The sequence below is a fragment of the Drosophila nasuta genome, chromosome 3, assembly GCF_023558535.2.
Source record: "Drosophila nasuta strain 15112-1781.00 chromosome 3, ASM2355853v1, whole genome shotgun sequence".
Taxonomy (NCBI): domain Eukaryota; kingdom Metazoa; phylum Arthropoda; class Insecta; order Diptera; family Drosophilidae; genus Drosophila; species Drosophila nasuta.
The window spans coordinates 15,869,405-15,884,816 of NC_083457.1; the positions used below are offsets into that span (position 1 = coordinate 15,869,405).

The 15,412-nt window shown below is 39.0% G+C and overlaps 3 protein-coding genes across 4 annotated transcripts; all 3 read left to right on the plus strand.

Annotated features, from left to right (window-relative positions):
* Positions 1 to 1,912: 1,912 nt before the first annotated feature.
* Positions 1,913 to 9,040, plus strand: LOC132791977 (uncharacterized). Of its 2 annotated transcripts, none has more exons than XM_060801152.1 (4): positions 1,913 to 2,542; positions 5,537 to 5,912; positions 6,038 to 6,187; positions 7,742 to 9,040. In XM_060801152.1, exons 1-4 carry the CDS (start codon positions 2,491 to 2,493, stop codon positions 8,712 to 8,714), a joined length of 1,551 nt encoding a protein of 516 aa, XP_060657135.1. In that variant the 5' UTR covers positions 1,913 to 2,490; the 3' UTR covers positions 8,715 to 9,040. The 2 variants fall into 2 exon arrangements, with proteins under 2 accessions (XP_060657135.1, XP_060657134.1); XM_060801151.1 differs by having other exon boundaries at positions 1,915 to 2,542; positions 6,035 to 6,187.
* Positions 9,041 to 11,345: 2,305 nt separating this feature from the next.
* LOC132792128 (uncharacterized) lies at positions 11,346 to 11,931 on the plus strand. The gene is made up of 2 exons (XM_060801374.1): positions 11,346 to 11,536; positions 11,609 to 11,931. Exons 1-2 carry the CDS (start codon positions 11,435 to 11,437, stop codon positions 11,741 to 11,743), a joined length of 237 nt encoding a protein of 78 aa, XP_060657357.1. The 5' UTR covers positions 11,346 to 11,434; the 3' UTR covers positions 11,744 to 11,931.
* Positions 11,932 to 13,030: 1,099 nt separating this feature from the next.
* LOC132792127 (procathepsin L) lies at positions 13,031 to 15,012 on the plus strand. Its single transcript, XM_060801373.1, has 4 exons — positions 13,031 to 13,170; positions 13,696 to 13,881; positions 13,961 to 14,169; positions 14,237 to 15,012. Exons 1-4 carry the CDS (start codon positions 13,057 to 13,059, stop codon positions 14,937 to 14,939), a joined length of 1,212 nt encoding a protein of 403 aa, XP_060657356.1. The 5' UTR covers positions 13,031 to 13,056; the 3' UTR covers positions 14,940 to 15,012.
* Positions 15,013 to 15,412: the final 400 nt, after the last annotated feature.

Consider the following 15,412-nt stretch of genomic DNA (forward strand, 5'->3'; position numbering starts at 1 on the left):
CATGACTCTTAATCACCTGGCCATTATTATATTTACTCGTACTCGGACTTGTATATAATTATGGCCCACACCCACCTATAGCCAGCTATTTATCCAGCCATGTGTCGAATTGGATTAAATATTGATTAAGAAGAAGGCAGAGCAGAAGGCAAGCCAACACCCAAGTCATAGCGAATGTAAACTCTAGCTGAACTGCAGCTAATCCTTGACAGCCTTACCTAATGCAATGTCACTAGAAATATCCGACAAGATCTGAGAAGAGAAGACAGACTGTCAACAAGAATTGTAATAGATAGGCTTTAAATGCTGTATTCAAATTTGCAATGGGCAAATGCTGGTGGTAAAGGATTCAACAATCTGTGAGAACTCATTAGCATTATTTACAGCGTGTGTACATCTAATTAACAGTGTGTAACGATTTCCTTTCTTTCTCCGCTGGATGACGCCATTTTACAGCCAGCACTCTAAACTGATAAATAAACAGACAGACAGCCAGCCAGTCAGCCGGACTTGGGTGAAAAGCATAAATTATATATAAACACAGTCCGAAGTTATACTACGTGCATCTGCAGATATATTAAAAGAATATTAACATTTCATATTGCGGGCTTTTTATGCCCGGCCCACAGAGAGTTGAAAAGGTATAATGACTTGATGGAAATTATAATTATATGTCTAGAGATTTTGCTATGACTGTCTATAATTATAATATTTATTTTGTTTTGACTACTGTAATCGAAAATATGATCATGCAATATTATAAATAAATGTTTACCGGGTATCGCTGCGTCGATTGCAGTTTTAAATTATGATTTTTTTACTTGGCGGTTCAAGATGTCTTTGGTGGGGGCACCCGCAGACTTATTGTCAAAATGCAAAAGAGAAGATCATTATTACATTTCACGCTTCCAGGCAGGAATCGTAAAACCGAAACCACAAACCAGTCGAAACGTCGACGTTGACGTCGCTGCTGTCGTTGTCGTTGCTGTTGCTGTTGACGTTGACGTCGACGGCAAACTGCGATAGCGTACCAAATTAATGGAACGATCGCGCAGGGCTGAAGTTGGAGCTTGAACTGTGGCCAGCTGCCAGGGGTGTTGGGGGAAGGGACGGTAACGGGGACGGGACGGGGATAGGGCCCTAAGACAAGCCACAAGTCAGAGTCAGAGACAGAACCAGGTAAGAAGTGGGACCAGCAGAACCTACAAAAAAAAAAAGAACCAAAGCGACGTTGTGGGAGAAAGAATAAAACTAACAATGAACAGCGGCGACTGCGACTCCCATTGGAAAAGACGACGACGAAAGACGACTTGCAGCACAGGCACGTCTGCAAGTGTATGCGTGTGTGTACTGGTATAAGCGTGTGTGTGTGTGTTTGGTATTTCGGTTTTGGCCCTCTTGTCTGTACCTTTGCGTCGCGTCGCGTCGCGGCTTTATTGCGCTCTTTGTCTAGCACCGAGTGCTGAGTTCCAACACCAAGCCGAAGACCAAGACCATGGGCAAGAAGTCATCAAGTCCCAGTGCCGCACGATCGCAAGCACGCACACACACATACACACTCACACACACACACACTTGCATTAAGCCACAGCGCGTTCCAGCAATCACATCCACGAAATGCGCAAATAGTCAGAGTTCGGGAACGGGAACGGGAATGGGAATAAGCACGGGTCTGAGATAGGGTTCGGGTTCGGGTTTTGGACTCGGTTTCGGTTTTTGTTCTTGGCTTTTCTTCTTGGTGTTAGCCATTGTCACATTTCGTATTCTTTGGCTTATTCCATTGCTGGCTCATTCATTCATGATCTCACACACACATACAGTCTTACTGACGCACACATGTGCAGTTGGGTCTCCGACAATTTCCTTTTTAAGCTAACAATCTGGCCCTCTTCACGACATTTACCTTTGTGTACTTGGCCAAGCAACATTACTTCAGTTCTTCAGTTCTGCTTCAGAGCCGCAGTTAGTTCCAAAGTCCTCAGCATCAAGTTCTAATTGTGTGTCCGTTTGGTCAAAGGATTAAAGACGCGTCTCAAGGTGTGCCTGACTCTGTATCTGTGTCTGTGTGACTGCATAAGTGTGTGTGATTGTGTGTGCTAGGTGCGACTCATCGTCTTCGTCTTCGTCTTCGCCTCGAATCGTTTCGTTTCGTTTCGTTCTGCGCGCATTGGAAGAGGAAGTTCACACAGAAACTGGAATTAAAATTGGAATTGGAAGTGTTGGCGTTCTGGAAGTAACAGCCAACAGCAACAGCAGCGACAGCGACAGCGGCGACAGCGCAGCAGCGAGTCTGTTCTTCAGTTTCTTGACGGTTCGCGGTTGCGTGATATAGCCTGGATATCACTCCGTTCAGTCGAAGGCTTACAGTGAACGCGACGAAAAGTGCCAACGGTTCTTCGGACTCTCAACAAAGAGCATAGAGAATAGCATCAATCGCGTTCGATATCGCTTTTGCTCAAACTAACCCAGTAAACACATCTTGAAGTGAATATGGCCAAAATCATTTTGTTTTGTGTGCTCAGCCTTTTGGCATGCGCTGCAGGTTAGTAAAAGTTATCATTATTATTAATAATTAAACAAAATTAGAAATGCGCAAAAAAAATACAATTTTCATAAAAAAATAATGATATATGAATTGTTTATATTGAAGAATATAATACCGCCGAAAACTTTAATCAAATTTCATATATTATAAAACGATCCAATTTCCTAGTAGCTTTAGTCTTATTTTTTTTTAAATTACTAAATGTTCCAATTTTCAAAAACTTTAAATATTTTTTCTAAGAATATCAGAATTCTTTATTTTATTATCTCTTCATAATTTTTGTTAATATTGTTTCGTTTGGTTTGAAAACAAATTATTTATTTTTTTAATACGATAAAAACATAAATAATAATTTTTGATTTTGAGGATTATTTTCAAAATTAATTTCATTGTTATTTTACATAAATTGTAGTTTTTCTATTTAAATAATGTAGCAAGGAAAAGGTGAAGAAAGAACAAAAAAAATTATATGAATAAATCTACGCAGAATACACAAATACTTTATGAACTATCATTATAATATGATAGTCATTAAGCGGGAATAATTTTCTTTTTTCCATCGATGACGCCCAAGCGAATTCTCTGATAGGCTAAGGGGCATCTGGAGCGGGAAGTTGTTAGATTTGATTGGGTTGTTCTCATTTCCCGATCCGCTCATTCTTCTTAGCTCCAAGCTGTTTTTGGTTTTTATCAATTTCATTCGCTATCCCCAGCATCTGTAGGCAGCATCTGCTGCAGCTGGCGATGCATAATAATCATTTGGTTGCTAACCGGAGGGAAGTTAGGTGCCAACAAATAACTAGGCTTACCGTCATTTGATTACAATTGCGCCTCAAGCCGCGATCCTCGCAGCTTGCAACTTGCAAAGATCACAGATCTGGCCACTAGTCGTACTCTGTCGACTGTGAGTTCTCGAGCTGACTCTGAGTGCATCATTAGAGACGTGCTAGATTCGTGTACTATCTATCGTTACAATTTACTCGAATGAGGGGGAAGCCACTCACTCGATCGTAATTACCTTCAAATTATAGTGCCCAAGTAGGTTTGAAGACGGGAAACTGGGCAAAATGCACTTCAATTATTGGGTTACTAGTTGGCGAGTTCATCCTCAGTCCAAGCTTCGATCAAATTAGCTGCAATTCCAAAGTGGTTGCCCACTCGGACTACATCTACGGATGATAGATGAAATCAATTGCGATTACTCCAATTTTCTGTTGATTTCAGGAAAACTAAACCAGAACCCAAGGCTATCATTAGTCAACAAATTGAATAACGTATTGACACAAAGTTTTGCTTCACGAGCAAGAGATGTGCATTTAGTTCTAATAATCTTGAATAACTGTAAAGCAACAGAACAATTTGATCTGTGAATCTTGGGTATAGCCTTGGAAAATAATAAAAGGAAAAGAAAAGTATAGATTTTTCTTCTAATTAAATAAACAAAGTAAGGCATACGATTCTTAGAGAAACATGTGTTTACAAAAAAATATATAAATTTATCTTAAATATAGTTTATTTTCTTTTGCAAATATAAAATGTGCTTAAGGTAAAGATGTAGTTCCCTTTAATAATATAACAAAAAACTTATATTGTAAGAAACTTTGTTATACAGACGAAAATTAGATAGAGGATAGATAGAGTACTTCCTATTGGAAGTATTTTTAGTTTCCGAACACATCATATTTCTATACTTATCTATACATCTGTCAGTCTCTTTGTCAGTCTTTCGTTTGCTTATTGAAATCAGAAGACTTTGGCTTCGTGTGTGTCTTGCATTTAAATCGCCGGAAATAATTTAATATACAAACAGACGCGCATACAAAGGTAGAAGAAGATTGGGCCCTCGGTCTATAGATATACTATATGTGTGTGGAAGTGTGTGTGTTTGTATGTACTACAAACATAAAGTACACATATACTCTACTGACTGGCCGGTCGTACCTCCTCTATTCATGACAAGTTCCATAAATAGTCAACTGTCCGCCGAGGGCAGCCTTCCGTTTGCCTAGAGGCATCGTCGAATCAGAATTGAAAACGAAAATGTCTCTTAGCTTGGCTTCGCTGTTGGACGTTTGTCATGAGGCCAACACATATACAACATTGATGTTGTTGCTCTTGTTGTTGTAGTATTTGTTTAGCACGCTTTGAGTGCCTGACCAAGAGTCAAAGTGAAGCCAAAAAGAAGAAGACACAAGGGATACATCTTGCTCTGACTACCTGTTGTCCATGTCCGAAACGAAACGAATCGAAATCAAATAAAATGAAACGAAACGAAAGCAGTCAAGTCATTATCAGTGTATGTGTGTGTGTGTGTTGAGGCTGGTTCTTTATTTCTTTTTATTATTATTTATGTTGGGATTGTTTGGCTGTCTGAATGGGGAGATTATGTAAGAAGAAAAACCCCGAAAAATAAAATAGAGATGAAGGCAACTACTTTCGTTCTTTGGGCATTGGGCTAATTAATGTCATCAACGCCATTATTTCCTCATCGGATTTTGTGTAATTAGCTTTTGTTGCTGTATCTGTGTATCTTCTGTCTGCATCTGATTCTACGTCTCGGGTCATAGACCGATAAATGCTCCTGGTCATCATCATCATCATCATTAAAACACTGGCCAATGAATCACCCAGCACTCGCTTCGGTGTTGAATTAACTTTGGGCCCCAAGTCCAAAAACTTCTGTTGGCTTCTGCTTTTTACAGCAATCCAAGAGATACGCTAAAAAATGTGTTTTGTCATTCGGATTGCTCGTTTTGGTAATCCTATTCAATGATATTTACTTTGGACATCTTTTGATTACCCATTCGATGCCGCAACGAAACGAATAGAAATTATATCGTATATATTTACCGTTACGGTTACGCATGGCGATTACTCAATATTCAGAGCGGACCTTCTCGCTCTTTAGGGTTCAGTGGCCGGCATTAATTAATTCACATTGTGAAATTGTTTGTTCTTTTTCTTAAACATTTTTGTTTGTTTTTTTGTTAGGTCAACGCATTACAACCATACATCTGGATGGCGTGCAGTACTTCATCAGTCGGATGAATCCCTATTCGCCGGAACTGAATTACTTCCTGGCCTATCAGTACTGTCGATCCCTGGGCCTGCAGTTGGCCTCGTTCGAGACGAAGGAGAAGGCCGAATCGATGACCACGTATCTGAAGAATGCCGGCTATGGTAACTACGATTTCTGGACATCCGGAAATCGCTTGGGCACGGGAATGTTCCTATGGATGAGCACCGGTTTGCCGTTCAATGCCACATTTGATTTCTTCGAGAATTCGGCCGATGCCATCCAGGCTGGCCTCCTCGATCCTGTCGATCACAACAGCAACACCTCTCCCCAGCGCACAGCACGCGACAGGTAAGACAGAGCAAGGATTTGATATCCTTTGGCAAGGATCCTCATCGTCAGGATCGATGCAAATGCTGAAGATTAAACGTTGGCAACGCAAATGCAAACGCAATTTTGCTTGATCTTTATAGCAGCAGTGGTGCCGAGAAGGGCTGCGTCATCCTCAAGCAGCCGACGCTCAAGTGGATGCCCGAGGACTGCTCGGACGTCAAGGACTTCATTTGCGAACAGACCCGTTGCTATTACTACAACTATGGCAGCATTCCGGTCTCTTCTGCGCAGGGGTAAGGACAACTAGAGAGCATGGGCGCCACTAAAAAATCGATATAAAAAACACACAAAAAAAAAATAAGAACCATATAAATCAATCAAACAATAAAACAAAATAACTGAATAATTTATAAGAGAGTAACATAAATATAAACATAATGAAATCGATATACGAGAATGCTTAAGCGAATGTCCTTAATTAAGATACAGACAAATAAACATAAACAATTGATAAAACCACATCGTGATTAATAAAAGTTAATTTAGTTGACCACAAAAACCAAAAAAAAAAACAAAACGAAAAAAAAAACAAAAATAAATTACTATCAGAAATTCAATACAAAACAATGGAACGTTCAGTTCAAAAAGTAATACAAAACTTAATCAAATAGGTGAGCTAAACCCCAAATCGTTACAAATACAAATATACACTACACACACTCAAAGCGGGTATACTGGACATCTGTATACCTCGCTATCTACCTAATACAGAAGACTAATGCGAAGCTATCAGCCTATTACTAACTTACAGATCACTAAAACTGATATTGTATCACGATATCGAGCAAAACAAAACACGAAAACTTCCCTTTGCTATATGAGAGTCCCCTTTAGATGTCCCCTCAACCCCCGAGAATGTTGTGCAACCAGGCGAGAAGTTTTCAGCTTTATATTATATTATCAATGGCAGAAGATACATTATACAAGGCCCAAGTAGATTTTCTTCGAAAAGATTCTTCTTAGAAGGGATCTGTAGAATACTGTAATTATACAAAATTCTTCAAATATAGTACCAATTATTTCCTTACAGAAAATACATTTTTTTAATATAGCGGAAAGAAAATATATTTAGCAAACATTTTCAAACTCATTCATTTTAAGAAGTCCCAAAAATATTTGTAAATACTATATTAGGTTTTTTATGTTTCAAATTTTAAAAAAATGAGAATTTCTAAAAAATATTTAAATCATGACTCTTTAACCAATTTGTATTCCAGTAAAATATGGATATTTCCCGTATTTTATAGCTCCCTAAAAATACACGAATTTAACTAAACGCCACCGAAAATAGGGACTTAAGATAAAAAATAAGATTATTAAATAAATTAGGAAATGTTGGGGATATATAATTACAGATACCTTTAATAGAATATTTATTAAAAACCTCTCCGAACATTTAAAACACATTCACCTTAATTCCCATGCAGTTTGCACAACTTTGCCGAGGGGTGAGCAGGATTCTATTTGGAGGCTACTATCGAGACTCTTGCTAAACAAATTGGTGGTTTGGGGCTTAGCTTGTTGTTAAATTGTCGTTAAATTTGATGTTAATGATAATGTTAATGTTAATGTTGCTGTTGTTGCCATCAAGATTTGTGTTCAACTAACTAACTTTAGATACAATCTCGCACTTTCGCACTAACCCAAATGCCAAGCTCGCTGCCAGTCGAATGACATATTTACTAAGAGAAGAGTAACTAATACTCTTCCTCGAACTCGAACTCAATCGAATCCAAGTAATGCAATTCGTTTTGTTTTGCTTCTTGTTTCGTTTCGGTTTACTGTAGACGCCCCATCACCTCGACGACACCGCGTCCGCCCGCCTCGCTGCTCAATCTGGCGACAACGACACCGCTGCCACTCATCATGTCCACCAGCGGCAGTATGTTCGCCAAGGCAAAGTCATCGGTGGGCGATAATGCAGCGGATGCCTCGCAGCAGCCATCGACTGTGTGGTTTAAGCTGAATCACGATCGTTCGCTGGTGGATGCCCCAACTGCTGATATGGATGCTGAGCTCGAGGCGGATGTGGAGGAGCACGACGATGCTGATGGCGAAACCGATTTCGATGAGCACGAACAGGAGCACGAGCACGAACACGAGCATGAAAACGATGCCAGCGATGTGTCCAATGAACATGCCCGTGAGCTGAACGATGGCGACGATGTGAAGGAGCATGTGTTCCCATTGAACGACAACGAACTGCACAACGAAATGCATTCGATTGAGGAGCTGCAGCTGCAATTGCAAGCGCATGGCAACGACGAGGAACATCAAGAGGCCGATGAGGACAACCAGGAGACAGCTGATGACAACAGCAGCGTCGAGCATGAGGCTGAAGTTGAACATGAAGTCGAACACGAAGCTGAGGCTGAGACGGACTCGCACAACGATGTGCCAGCTCCAGCTGTAGCTGCACCTCCAGCTCCAGCGGTCACAATGCCCAGCTCCACGGAGTCACCCGGCATTGAGGTGCGTCTCAAGCAGATTGCGCAGGACTTTGAGAAGATGACCAGTTCACAGGAGTTGCAGCGCGCCTCTGCCGTCAGCAAGGATGAGATTACGCCACAGTCTTCGCTATCGCTGAGCGATCTAATACGCACGCTGCGTCCCAATGAGCAGCAGATCATTCCCCAGATCGATTCGGACTACTCGAATGCCATGCGTGTGCTCGGCAAGACTTCGGCTGTCGTCGTCAACAACAACAACAACGATGATTCGCGCAAGTTCAAGGTGCTGCCGGAGCCGCATAGCTATTAATCGTAATCTCCTCGTAATCGATAAATGCTATCGTCTATCGTAATCGTTCTCCAGGTGTATTTGAGAGGGGGCCTCTGTCCCGGGTTCCACTGAGGAATGCTCATTTTCTATTTGAAAATGGCACTTCTCTCTGCGGACCTGCGACAGACTAGACGATGACTTTTTCTAGCACTAGCATTATCGAGTAGCTATCGATTAGTTATCGCATTAAGAGCAACTTAATTACTTACGATTTACCTAACTATTATATTATGCTTTAATTGTATGACAAAAACAAAACACAAAACACACTCTTGATTAATAAAACGAATTTGGTAAATGTAAAATGAGACTCAACTTCACTCACTCCCTCATTATTCGCTTCATCACGTTCAAGATGCAGGGTCAACGCTTCCTATACAGCAGATGAGCTGTGCGACTCGAAGTCGGGACTGGGATTGTGATTTATTTGGGCTTTGTTAATGCGGCCATAAAGGCCAATAAACATAAATTAGACACTAGAATCTAAAATGTTATGGGACCTTTTATAGCAGGTCTCGTTGCGATACTTTTCTGCGGCTGAATTTGCAAATCATTTTTCTTAATTTAAAGAGGATTTGTGCGCAAACGCAGACGCAGACGCATCACATCAGCTTTTATGAAGACGCGTTGGTCACTGGGCAATGGACAAAAGACAGACAGAAGACACAAGACACAAGACAGGTACTGCCACCCGCCAAGTCAGCTCAGAGATCTTCCCTCGCCTACAGCAACAACAGCAACATGCAGCATTGTGAAGCTCTCCTTGATTTTGGCTGCAGCAGCATCAGCAGCAGCAGAAGACAAAGAAGTGGAAGACGGCGAGCAAAGAGGCTTGTCTTTGACTTTGACTTCAAGTCTGAGAGTTCGTTTGAAGTTCTGCTGACTGATGTTGATGTTGTTGCTGCCGCGGAAAGTGGTTAATGAAAGAACCTGCACACGCACACACATACACAAAGACGTCGCCCAACGTTATTGTTGTTGCTGTTGTTGTTGGCGGGAAGACAACCTTGAAAAGAATAGCAGGGTCCAACGAACGAATATAAAAAGTTTCTCTTTTGCTGAAACGGCAATCTCAGACTCACAAAAAGGTAAACATTCCTCACGTACATGTTTGAAATGCAGCAGCAACAGCCGCAGCCACAGCAACAGCAACGCCAACAACAACCACAACAGCAGCAACAACAACCACATTTTAGTGGCAACAACAGCAACAGGTAACAACTGGGAGAATTGGGTTTCCAACTTAAGACTCATTCTTCATTCTTCTACGTCGCGCTGTAGTTTTCTCCTTTTGCTTAAATTTGTTTCTGATAAAAATATTTTGATATATGACTAGCTGTTATCAAGAACTACTAAAGCTACATTCGAGTTTTTACGACTCGGAAATACCCTAGGAATTTTAGACAATGTAAGAAAAAAATAAAATTTAAAATTTAAAATCCTAAATGTACAAGTTTTCAATAAAAAATAATATTCAAACAATAAGCTTGTGTATAAAATATAAAGCTTATGTATAAAGTTAAAATATAATAAAAATACATATAAAGATTTTTGAGTTATGTTCTTATTAAACAGTGAATAAATGAATGAAATGAAAAATTAAAGATTTTTTAGTTATGATCTTATTAAACAATGAAATAAAGATAATAATTTACAATTAAATTGTTTTATTTTTTATAAATTAAGGAAATAATTAAACACTCCACTCATTTGTTATTTGTATTGTATTAATATATATTTTTATATACGCTACCCATATGGTAAAAAGGTATTATAACATTGTGCCTCTATGACAATCTGTTATATTTTGCACACACTTTTGAATGTAGTACTATATAAATATAACAAATATAGTATTTGCTATAATTTTAGTATACTAACTTGATATATTTTAAAATTAATACCGCACTTTCAATAAAAATGGGTAGCGGGTATCTCACAGTCGAGCACACTCGACTTTAGCTTTCTTACTTCTTTATTTAAATTTAACTCACTTACATTTTATATTCGAATGTTTATTGCATGTCATATTATTTTATTATATCATATCTTTATATCTTTTTTTTAATTTACAGAAGCTTAAGTAGTTCATTTTAAACATATCAATATTTCTTATTAAAATGAATGTCAACAGTCTACATTTTATTCCGAATAAATACATATTTAATTAGATGGATACAAATCTATACAACAGTCAACAGAATGTTTGCTCTAATTAATATTCAAGCGAAGCGCAGCTCAGAAAATCAAATCAAACTGAATGTAGAACAAACTGACGATTATCATCATAATAGACAATGGAATAATTTAAAATAGAGTTAATGACTCACAACACGCCACGCTAACAATAAACTGTTAACCTTTGTTAGCTTAGAGAGTGACGAGCCCTCTTTGAAATGCACGGCAAACATCGAAGTTTTATTAATAACTTTCCAGCCCCGCTTTGTTTGCGATTGCGAGATCAATAATGTCAGGCAAATTCGGAAATAATCAAATGATTCACGTTGGCGGAAGTACTAATTGCAAGTACGAGTAATTGAAGAATTAAATGCGTACTTGCATCACATCCGTTTCGTTGTGCAAAGAGAAAGGTTCGGGTATATAAACGGCATCCTCAAAGATGGAGAATCATTGCAAACACAACAACTGAATTGTGAGAACATCTTCAATTACAACACACTTCCCAATCCATACTCAAAATGAAAGTATCTATCGTGATCGCCCTCATTGCATCCTTCGTCCTGGCATTCGCATCAGCTCGCCCTCAATTCGAGCGTGGTTCCATTTTCGCTCCCAGCGGAGTAAGTTACTTTGACAGCTAGATCAATTAGTGCAATATATTTATACTCGTTATCTCTCTCTATCTCCTGCAGCGCTTTGCCATGACTCAGAACTGGGCCTCTCCTCCTGTGGATCTGAGCAAAGGCGTGGTTCTCTTGCCAGAGGCAACGCCCATCACCGAACCACCTCAGGAGCCAAAACTCACGCCGACCAGCAAGACGACTTAAAAGAAATGATTTCATATTAGAATATACTGTATTTATTAAACATTATCTATAACTCAAAGAGTAAATATAAATTGTAGATCTCAAACTTGCTCAATTCCGAGTATTGCCAATATAATATAAATGCGAATAATCATTCACAATCGAGGGAAGGGGAAAACAAGTTTGGAGAGTGTGATAATTATTCTCATATTCCCAGTAATTATTTGCCGCTTCAACTTGGTCGTGTTTAATTAATCGTTATGATTCAAAGGAAGTAACATTTCGGCATGCAATTGAAAGCTTTGAAATGCTAGGGAGTTTACGGTCTGTCAAGTGATTAGCATAATTAACAGCACGTTAACAGCCAATTAACAGCTGAACTTAACAGTTCATGAACTTGCCAATTTGAATACAACTGCCAACTCTGGCAGCGAAGTGATCAAAGCTCACAACATTATTTTGATAGTCAATGTCGATTAGTAATTAATGTAAATCAGATAGAGCAGCTACTGAACTAAAAATCTCTATTATAAAACATCATAAAAACAAATTAAAACTGTTTGGAATATTAAAAAGAAGATTAGATTTGAAAATCTCACAATTTATAGGCAAATAATTTATAAGGTATGCAGACATACTATATGTTAATATTCTTTCTATCCATTCTCGATCCAACTGGGAACCCCTGTAATTTGTAATCCTACGATTTATTGGCTTAAACAATTTAATTAAGTAATTAGTCCTACAATCTTGTATTTCTAATTAAAATTTGTTGAATCGTAACTAAAACAGGTTTACTTTGATGGATTTCTAAGAAATATCCAGCAAGACTAATGGGGTATGCTTGTTTACAATATACCCTGTAGTAAGACTAAATCTACTACAGAAAGTTTGATGAAATATTCCTGTCTACAACATATCCTTTAAGAATATTGTATGGACTATTGAAAGACACGAATTGTATTGTATTTTATAATAAAAGAGAAAAGAAAAGTGCATTGTTTTGTCGAACTTATAATTCCCTTTCCTTAGTCAACTTGAATAGCTACAGGGTAGAAGAAATACATAAAAATGGAAGCACCTATTTGTTTATCTATATCTATATCTTAATACTGTTAAACATCGCGCTAATTAACGGCTTTTAATTGCCAAACCAGTCAACATTTCAAATGACATACGTAGACTAATCGAAAATTTATAGTCAGCCTGTTTTCTGTTTTTTTGTATATGCATAATACTTGATCTGGGTAATACTTGTGACTTACATATATGTATTTGAATTTCGGAACGATCCGTGAATGATACAGACTTGACTTTTCTATTATTAAATTTGCATGATAACGTATGTAGATGCGACGTCGATCTATAAAAGCTCCAACTTTGGCAACTGGGTCTCGCATTTATATTGCGCGATCGGACGAGAAAGGTTAGTTAAGTTAGTTACTAAGGTGAATTTGTGAGAATAATAATGAAGGATCCGATTTAATCATTGCCTGTGCTCAGTATTGTTCACGTAATAATTACTAATTGCCGGTGTGCGAAGCAAGTTCTCGCTGGTGTTAATCAAGAATGCATTATAACATATTACGTATACGTAATTAATAATCGCATTAATCTCAGGGCAATTGCAAAATTCGAGGCAATCGGGTAGTCATCAAATATTGTTTTCCAATTCGAATATTATATCATCTGTGACGTGAGAATAAAACAGTTAAGTGAGAATTCACTTGAATTTGTTTGAGTGAATTTTAATGTCGACTTCAGTTCGGTTTATCGCCCAGCTGTTCAAACGGCCACTTCAAACAAGTGGATAAACTTGAATTCAAGATTTTAAAATAATCTTTATTAAATCTTTAATCGGTTTCAATGTCGCGCTGCTCTCGATTGCCCTTTTGGAAAATCACCATCGACTAGATCGAAGGACAACTGTGAAAATATCTGAATAAAAAAAATCAATAAAATTATATTTACAGATCGAAAAGATGAAATTGCTGCTCGCTTTGTTGCCCTTTGTGGCCCTGGCATCTGCCCAGTTTGGGGGCTTCGGTGGCGGACTTGGCAATGTGGCCAACACTTTCAGGCAAGGCGTTTCCAACATTGCCAACCGTATACCCTCTCCTCCTGTGCTCAATAATGTGCAGAACTTTGGCGACTTTGTGGTAAGCTCCAAAATATGTGCGACTATAAATTTTGGCATATGTTAAACACTTTTTGTCTCTCTCTGTATTTCTCCTGTAGGCACAATCTGGAAAAACCTATCTCTCGGCAGCGGATCGTCAATTGCGTGAAGGTCTCTTTGGTGCTCGCAAGAACTTGGTTGATGCCGGAAACGCCGCCTTCAACAGTGGCTCCAGTGGCTTCCAAATGGCTGTGAATGCATTCGCTGACTTGACAAATGCCGAGTTCCTTAAGCAGCTTACTGGCTTAAAACGGTCATCAGCTGGCGAGTAAGTTGGCTCATTTATACGCCTATTACCATTTACTTTAACTTTGTCTCTCGCCTTTCGCTTGCAGTCAGAGCGCTAACGAACATCGTGCCCAACCCAAGTTGCAGACCAACGCCAAGCTGCCCGACTCCTTCGATTGGCGTCAAAAGGGCGGAGTTACTCCAGTCAAGTTCCAAGGCGAATGCGGTTCGTGCTGGTCATTTGCCACCACTGGCGCCATTGAGGGTCATGTGTTCCGCAAGACAGGCAAATTGCCCAATCTGTCCGAACAGAATCTGGTCGATTGCGGCAAACTGGAACTGGGTCTTGATGGCTGCGATGGTGGCTTCCAGGAGTACGCCTTCAATTTCATTACACGCCAGAACGGTATTTCCAGTGGCGACAAGTATCCATATGTGGATAAGAGGGAAAATTGCAAATTTTCGGCGGGTGCAACTGGTGCCAAGATTACTGGATTTGCCACGATTCCACCAAAGGACGAGCAGGCCATGAAGACTGTAATTGCTACTCAGGGTCCATTGGCTTGCTCTGTGTATGGCATTGAGAGTTTGTTGCTCTACAAGAGTGGAATCTATTCGGATGAGGAGTGCAACACCGCTGAGGTGAATCACTCCATTCTGGTTGTTGGTTATGGTACTGAGAAGGGTCAGGATTACTGGATTGTCAAGAACTCTTGGGATAAGGCCTGGGGTGAGGAGGGTTACTTCCGTCTGCCACGTGGCAAGAACTTCTGTGGCATTGCCTCCGAGTGCAGCTATCCCATTGTTTAATATCCCACAAAGCAACACAAGTACAGTCGTTGTACAATCTGAATATACCAATAAATAAACGAATATTATAAGACTTTGTTGTTTGATTTTTTCAATTAATTTAGATATCCAAACGTTCTTAATAGAATGGGAAAAAATTAAAATTATTATCGGTTTAAGTGAAAAATATCAAATTTGTTTATTTTTCGTATTATAATTTCACATCTTCCTATAACATAGGAATACCATAGTGTTATATCAATCTTCAATCAATCAATCTTTTTAAACTACGCGCCTTAATACACACGTTCGAGAAATATACCAATATACCATATGAACCAGGTGACAATTAACTGGGCTGATAATGTTGGTATAATTTCTCGTATGGTCACACGCTAGCAACGGATTTAAAATAAAAACAGCAATAATAGAATAAAATTTTAAAATTAAATGTATTTTATTATTTTAAATTCCAAATAATAATATTTTTGAAT